The following is a 7,992-nucleotide window of genomic DNA, read 5'->3' as shown; positions in this document are numbered from 1 at the left end:
TCCGATCATCACTTACTCTGGAATTCATTTCATGAGCTGTAGTGATAAACACCCCCCCCCCCCCCAACTTCTCCCCTCACTCAATGGCTTTTTAAAAATATTACATTCTTCAGGAAGAAAGCTGGTGAGATCTATCAACAGTGCAAAGTAAATGAAATTTAAATGTATATTACAATTAGGAGTTGATGACGCAGAGTATGGATCAACTATAGATGAAATTTGGTTTGATCTAATAGAGAATCTGTTGGTTCTTGTTCTGCAAGAGCTCATAATCTGTAAGGTTCTTAACCATTTCTGTTCAAATTATCAGAAAGGTGGAGGTAATAGAGATAATGTGTTTCTGCCATTAAAAAGATGCTTCCCCCAAAGAAGTTGGAGCTGCAATTAATACTGAGCTAGCATCTGCAATGGGTTAATGCCTCCTCCTTTCTTTTGTCTGAAAAGCAGTTGATACACATATAGACTGGCATTTGTGCCCACGGTATCACCAAGCCCATATAGTCTGTATCAGCTACAGGCTGGACAAAAAGAGGAATGGTGTGAGTACTTCCAATGAAGCAAGAGTTCTGTTTAATACCTGTGGCATAGGCAGTACTCAGGATTACAAACCACTAAACCCATTGTTAACATTGCCCTCTTTCAGTTCATGGCAGGGCTTGATTCTGACGAGGCTGGGTCTTAAAACTACTTGTAACATTGGGCTCACTGTGTATGGAAATGTTCTTCCTTTCACAAATTCACAATGGCCCTTTTCCATTTTGTTTAGAAAATAAACTGGTATTTTATTTTCTGCTACACGCTTCTGCAGCATAGGGTTAATAAAATGATGGTGATAACATTGAAGGAAGCCCCACACTTTTCCTTCTATGATGTGAGAGGATGGCATAAGGTTGGGAATGAATACTGTAAAAAAAAAAAGAATGCCAAAGCCTTTGCAATTACCACTGGCCACCTTTCCATTTCAGGAAAGAGCCAGTAAGCCCTGGTCCTAAAAACCCTGGAATTAGCCTGGACACACTGCACCCCACACTTTGTTAGCAATAGTGTTGTCCCCTCAATCTGGAGGAAGCAAAAGAGGTTTTTCCCCATCTCTGGATCCACTCTTTCTACAAAGAGTCCATTGGAATGTCATTCTCTCGCGCCAAAGATTAGGTCAAGGCCCCTCCCTGCCCACTGTCTTCCAACCAGCTCAGCTTCGAGGTGGAGTTCGATGCCCTGCCCACGGCTTGGAGCGGTGGTGGTGGTGGTGGTGGTGACGGCGACTGCTGGTGCTGCCGCTTTGTGAGTGATGGGGACTACTGGTGGTCCAGTTCAATGAGTGCTGCTGAGCAGCTCTGTGCCAGTTAGACTGCTGTTCAGAACTCCACAGGCTGGGCCCAGCATGGGGCTGGTGGCCGCCTTGGCTGTGCTGGGTATCTTGGGCTCTGTTGAACTGTTGCAAGTAGCTCTCACAAATACCCAGGGTGGGTGTCTCTTCAGAGGTGATGGCCCCCTCCAGCAAAGCCCGCGGAAGGACATGCAGACGAAGCCGCCGCAGGGTGTGGCGAAAGCGGTTCTCGGTGCCTACGCATTGGTAGAGGCCGCTGTCGGATGGTATCACTGGGCCTAAAAGCACCCCCTGAGGTGTCTGAAGCAATATGCGATCCCGGGGCAACTGGGAAGGAAAGAGTGTGTGACATGATTGAAATTACTTTGCTTTTTTCAATTTGCATCTTACACGGCCGTTTCACTAGTCAGTGGCCTAGTCTGCATAAGCTGTAATGCGGTTGGTTTTGATCTAACCGAGTGCCTGCGCGTGTGATTACAGGCTTTGTGAATTCAGCAAAGTTTCAGTTGCCAATTTCAACATCCACCATGAGACGGTGATTTTTTAAGATTTTGTTTTCTTTAAAAAAATGCCCACCATATGATCAGGTTTTTCCAATCCTCGGCTTCAAATCCCCACAGTATCCGCGTAAGCAGCATGAGGCCACGTGCAATAATGCTTAGCAGGACTTACCACTTTGCGTTTGGTGGAATCGTCTGTTTGCATAAGCCACTTGATGGTCGCGTGGGGAGATCGGGGTTCACACTCCAGAAATACACTTCCTCCTTCTAGTCCGTATTGAATCTGTTCACTTAATTGCTGTTCTGCTGTGATGGGGGCAGGGGGACCGGGAGGGGAACAGCATTCCTTGAGTTCTGAGACCCCACTGCATTTCAGTAAAGGCTGGAAGTAGACAGTCTGCTAAGCACAAGTCTGGCTTCCAACAAGTTGTTGCTGTAAAAATATTTAATCTAAGAAACCCAGCAGCTATCACCAAATATCTGCTAAAATGAACACAATAGGACTCACTTAGGACCAGTGTTCCCTCTAATTTTGGGGGGGGGGGGGGGGGAGGGGGGGAAGTATTGTCTCTGAGCGGCAGTCCCTTCGGAACTGGGTGGCACAGAAATAATAAATAAACAAACAAACAAATAAAAAACCCACCCTGTTTTGCCTCAGAGAATTTCAAAATAAAATACTGTACTGTGTGTCTATAACAGTGAGCTCATAATAGGGCAACTCTATCAATATCAAAATGCCACTTAAATAGTTGAGCTAGTTTCAAACTAGATTTTGATTTTCTTTCTCTCTTCCTTACTCCCATTCTTTTTCTTTCTCTTTTCCTTCCTCTCTTTTTTCTATCTGTTTCTCTCTCTTCCTGTTCCTCTCTCTCTCCTTCCCTCTCACTCTTTTCCTCTCGGCTTCTGGGCAGGTTTGGAAAACTCTGAGTTGATGATGATTTTTAAGTGAGCGATTGCTCACTGCTCAGCTTAGAGGGAACTATGCTTAGGACTCCTTTCTAAATGCTACTATGACGTACCACCTACATTATTTCAACTTTTACCAGGGAAGAGACGACAAAATTCAAAGAATTTCTCTCCACTTAAACGCACTTAAAAATTAAGCTTTTGTAGGAGATGGTCCTTGGATGCAGCAGACTTTATTAAAAAATCTGTCACCCTGTTGTTGTCCTGGTCAGAGCAAGGCTAATCTGATAGTTGTCCACTGTAAAAATGTGTGCAAAGCCAAAGCAGACTCCTGGTTAAAATTTCAAATACTACAAAGGCAACAAAATAAAAAGGGTTTTTTTTCCTAATACAGGTCTTGCCAGTGTCTGTGCTATCTTGGGTTGATGGGAATTGAAGTCCAAAACATCTGGAAGTTATTAACAATGTAATCTACCCAGGACCGCTTAGAAGTAGGCCCCTTTTCATTCCCCAGAAGTTTGAAGAGAGCGTGTCCACAATTACAATCTTATAGGAGCATATACAGTCTGTTGCTAGACATCTTTCTTTCTGACTGTTTTTAAAAATCGTTACTAACATGATAGGCAACTCCGTTTTATGTGGCAGAATCCCTAAGTGTGATGGTTTGCTAGCGCAATGGGGGACTTGTACAAAAAAAGGCATCCCATTCTCTTTGTGGATCAATAAGACACATTTTTTCCATGGATCATCTGTGCAAGAGAACAGCTTGAGAGAGAGAGAGAGAGAGAGAGAGAAAGGAGAGAGAGCAAGAGAGAGAGATATGAATATATGGGGCTATGATTTTGGATGCAGCCACTGCCGGCTTCAGGAAAGTAGCTCATAAAAGAGATGCAATCTGGGTTAAGGAAATAGTTTCTTAAGCCAAGTCAAGAAATATGAGCTCTGTTCAAAACATACAAGTAAAAACTGCAACAGGAAGCGTTCATAGTGCAGTCCTTTTATTTGCAGAAGTGCTAATATGTTATTCAAGGAGCCTTAAAGAAAGAAGCCATGTGCCTTTTGACTGAGAATTTTATCAGTTCCCATGGAGATTAAGATTACCAAAAAAATAAAATGATGGAAACTTGTGTTGAGGTCCACTTCATGTAATTTTATTAGTTAGGCTTCAGAAACGCCATCTGGATTGTTTCTCAACTTCCTCAGCCTAGCCAAGCATCTGAAAGAGGTCACTAACTCGGCAGAAGCTCAGCAGAGAGAATCACTAGAGCTGCTGCTAGGTTTTGCACCACAATGTCCAGTTCACTTTTCCTTTACAGATTTGCAGTCTGACACACTACTAGCAGAGATGGCTTATGTGAAGGCCTCAATTCACTATTCCAATAACCAGGATGGTGTATTTTAGAAAACAAAACAACAGTTCCCCAAAGAATGATTTCCTTGTATTTGCCTAGCGGTGGATAAATCTATCCCTTTTTATGTTGTTACACAATTTAACTTTTGCAATTAGGGGGAGAAGGAATGCCATCAATAATAAGAGGTGCTGTATTCAAAAAATCTAAATAGATAAAAACCCAAAATGTGGCACAGCCCTTTTAGAAGTCAACGTTAAAAAGACCAGAAAGCCCCAAAAGCAATAAAGAAGGTAGATAAAAAGGAGAGAAAAATCTATAAAACAACATCAATGAAAAAGTACAAATCACTTTGCCCAGCCTGGTGCCCCCTTCAGACATTAGACATCATTTCCAAAGATAACCCCACTTCATCAAACAGGAGGAGCTACTACTTAACATACAAATGAAGGAAAGTCTTTTAAGATTATTAATTCCAGTTGTAAATGTCAAGGAGCTTATATCTAATTATAGCTGTGAAAAATCTATGTATCCGGCTTTCAATAAATGTATGAAAATAGCACGGGGTGGGGGGACACAGGAAGAGCTAAATTAAAATGCAGTGCTTTCACTCAGATAAACTTTTATTTCCCACTGTACAATTTCGCATCCTTTTCCAATATACGCCTGGCCAGCCAAACAAGCAACTTATCCTTGTTTCCCTTCCAGTAGCCAGCCTACTGCTGTTTCCTCTAGCGTGCCTAGCCATATCGGTAGAAGAAGAGCCAACACCTAAGAATTCCTTATTTCCCAATACTTCAATGCTCCAGAAAGGAAGAGAAACAATTCGGAAAGAATCAGGAAACTTGTATAATTTTGCTAGGAATAACTAAATTAATTTTCCAATCAAATAGCTTCCAGATGTGTGGATATTCCAGCCTCCAGTCCCTTGTTATGGTCACTAAATCAAGTTAATAATGTGTATTTACATAATATTGCACTAATATCAGCCTGTACTGCTGATGAGACAAGTGAACACAAGCCTTCTCCATTCTCAGAACTCATACTTGTTTTGCGACTCCCTACAAATTATCCTGTTCTAAAAAGCTTCAACCCTGCTTTCTCTTTCTAGAAGAATGGGTCTTACATCTTTTTGATTGCCACAATTTAAAGAAAGATGTTAAGATTCTAGGAAGAGTGCAGAGAAAAGCAACAAAGATGATTAGGGGACCGGTGGCTAAAACATGAAGAAGAGTGGTTGCAGAAACTGGGTATGTCTAGTTTAATGAAAAGAAGGACCAGGGGAGACATGATAGCAGAGTTCCAGAATCTCAGGGGTTGCCACAAAGAAGAGGGAGTCAGGCTATTCTCCAAAGCATCTGAGGGTAGGACAAGAAGCAATGGGTGGAAACGAAACAAGGAGAGAAGTAACTTAGAACTAAGGAGAAAATTCTTGACAGTCAGAACGGTTGATCAGTGGAACAGCTTTCCTCCAGAAGTTGTGAATGTTCCAGCACTGGAAGTTTTCCAGAAGATGTTGGATAACCATCTGTCTGGAGTAGTGTAGGGTTTCCAGTCTAAGCAGCGGGTTGGACTAGACCTCCAAGATCCCTTCCAACTCTGTTATTCTATCCTATCCTATTCTATTCTACCAATTTCCTGAATGGTCAATGAAATTCTCCTGCCTCAATATGAGGCTGCCCTCTAATCATGAATACTGGAGAATAAGTACAACTCCACTGAATAAATCTCAATTATATTTAACGTTGCAAATATAATCTTTCTTCCCCTCTCCAACCTGGGAATAACACAAGCATTGAAATCTGCCTAATATATAACAGTCAATTGGTACACCTAGCCAAATATTGTCTACTGAGTGGCAACAACTTTCCACCTTGCATTACCATCATGTATATCTTGATACTTCTTAAAATGAGAAATGCCATTATTCCTTTTGGCATGCAAAGCCATATTTTCCATGGAATAATGGTTGTATAGGTAATCCTTGGTTAACAACCACACTTGTTTTTTACAAGCGTTCAAAGTTATGATAGTACTGAACAAGGAGACCCATGGCTGGCCCTTGAAACTGTCACTATTGCAGTATCCCTGTGGTCATGTGATCACTTTTTGCAACATGACTACCATATATTCACTAACAGTTGTAGATGAGCAAAGTCAATGGGGATTCGCCTAACAGCTTCCGTGGGAACTGCTGGGACTACCGTTGTAAATCAGTGCATTCACCTGATGTCGCACTTTATGACCATGTCACTCAGCGACAAGAGTTCCCAGTCCCAATTACCATAGTTAACCAAGCAGTACCCATATCTTTCTTTCAAGCATAAATTTTGCAGATGTGTACTGCAAAAATCTAGAGGACGTGCAAAGAATGAACATGTATTTATTTACTTATTTCTGCTGTTATCTAGTGAACGTTTTTGCAGCCTAGATTTGGTAGCCTTCCCGTTAACTCCTCATTGAAAAAGAAAATCTGATGGGAGTTGCGCAGCTCAACCTTACATCTAAGTTTTCTGTAGACTTTTACTTCACTGCCTTCTTTGCATTGTTTTCTCCAAAAACGCTGACCACTAGAGATCTTAACCTGTGGAAGGGATGTGAGAAAAATGTGCCTTTCCATCCCCTATGCCAGTCTGTTCCCCAGGCTGCTAAATTACCTCTGTGTCCATTATTTTAAAAAAACCACAATATTGGCTGGCAAGTAGACACTGATGACTATTCATAGGGAAATCTGGAGAGACTTACCCTTGGCATTAAATCCACGGCACTGCCTCAGGGGATCACCATGCTTGATATCCTGGCGACGGCTCCTCCTGGTCAGAGACAAAAGATATGCCATTCATTGCTCACTATCTTACACAGCAATGGAGGAAATACGTAGTGCACAACAAATATGATGCGATTACTCCTCTTTATGACTTGATAGTAAGAAGAGCATCAACTTGCCATCTTGTCTTCCAAGCAACTTTTATGCACAATGGTCCTGTTCACAACATTTGCTTACCAAGGAAGAGCCAAGGCAAACAGGAAAACTCAGTGAGGCAATTAATCCAGAGGGGATTGGCTTTAGCTCCAAACAGACCTTGATTTGTTTAGAGCTAAACTAAGTTCCATCAGTAGACCAAATTGCCTGAAAATTAACTGCCCCTTTCAATGCCTGTTTCTTCTCCAAGCACTTTATATCAATTAGCATTTCCTTTCCACAGAGGTACACAAGCAATGTTTGTATGAAAAAGCAGAATGAGTTAGGGAATGGGGGAAGTGATGCTGCTTTCCTGATTTGAATTGCACCAAATACATGCATACGTACATGCAACTGTGATTTGTGACAGCTGGGGAAATCTAGAAAATCTAAGACGTTACAGCATTTCCTCTGCTGCCAACTCATGAAGTTGGTAAGGATATCACGGTCATACTATACTGTAGGAATATAGCTGCCAATGAACAATATTATTTTCAAGCTCAACAGAGGGTGTTTTCCCTCTCATGTCCCTAGATAATTCCTCATTTGGGGAAAAAGAGGAGGAAGACACTGGGTGAGTGGAATAGAATCACATTAAGATCTAAAAAAACCCCCATCAGTTTTAGCCTAGAGACATAGAGATTATCTTAGAAACCGTTTCTTGAAAATAAGCCACTTAGAAGGCTTTCATTATCAAAACCTTGGGTCTGGATGGAATTTCATAAGTACACATGTACAAATAACTGTTCTTTTTTAATCCTTCCAATGTTTGCATATATACAGTTTGTACTAAAAACCAGTTCCCATGGACAACGTACTATATAAATTACACTTAAATGTTTGAATTGGTTGCCTTTTTTTCCTAAATGCTACTCAACTTTTGATGCATGAACTTTGAACACTCCTAAGTACAGTAAACCTTTCTCCGGAAAAAAATAAAATAAAATA

General features: G+C 41.4%; 1 protein-coding gene across 6 annotated transcripts in view; it reads right to left on the bottom strand.

Moving 5' to 3' along the window:
• Positions 1 to 756: 756 nt before the first annotated feature.
• The window catches only part of LOC139161752 (semaphorin-3F-like), a 29,980-nt gene continuing 22,744 nt past the window's right edge, over positions 757 to 7,992 (bottom strand). For 3 of the 6 annotated variants that reach the window (XM_070741322.1, XM_070741320.1, XM_070741323.1), the window contains 3 exons: positions 6,828 to 6,895; positions 2,000 to 2,130; positions 757 to 1,654 (listed from right to left, as the gene is read on the bottom strand). In XM_070741322.1, coding sequence (XP_070597423.1) covers positions 1,190 to 1,654; positions 2,000 to 2,130; positions 6,828 to 6,895 — 664 coding nt within the window. In that variant the 3' untranslated portion in view covers positions 757 to 1,189. Of the gene's footprint in view, positions 1,655 to 1,999; positions 2,210 to 6,827; positions 6,896 to 7,992 lie in introns of all 6 variants that reach the window. The other 3 variants (XM_070741321.1, XM_070741319.1, XR_011558152.1) reach the window with 2 other exon arrangements.

The sequence above is a fragment of the Erythrolamprus reginae genome, chromosome 2 (genome assembly GCF_031021105.1).
Source record: "Erythrolamprus reginae isolate rEryReg1 chromosome 2, rEryReg1.hap1, whole genome shotgun sequence".
In the NCBI taxonomy this organism is placed as follows: domain Eukaryota; kingdom Metazoa; phylum Chordata; class Lepidosauria; order Squamata; family Dipsadidae; genus Erythrolamprus; species Erythrolamprus reginae.
This window is presented reverse-complemented; position numbering and strand designations above follow the sequence as displayed.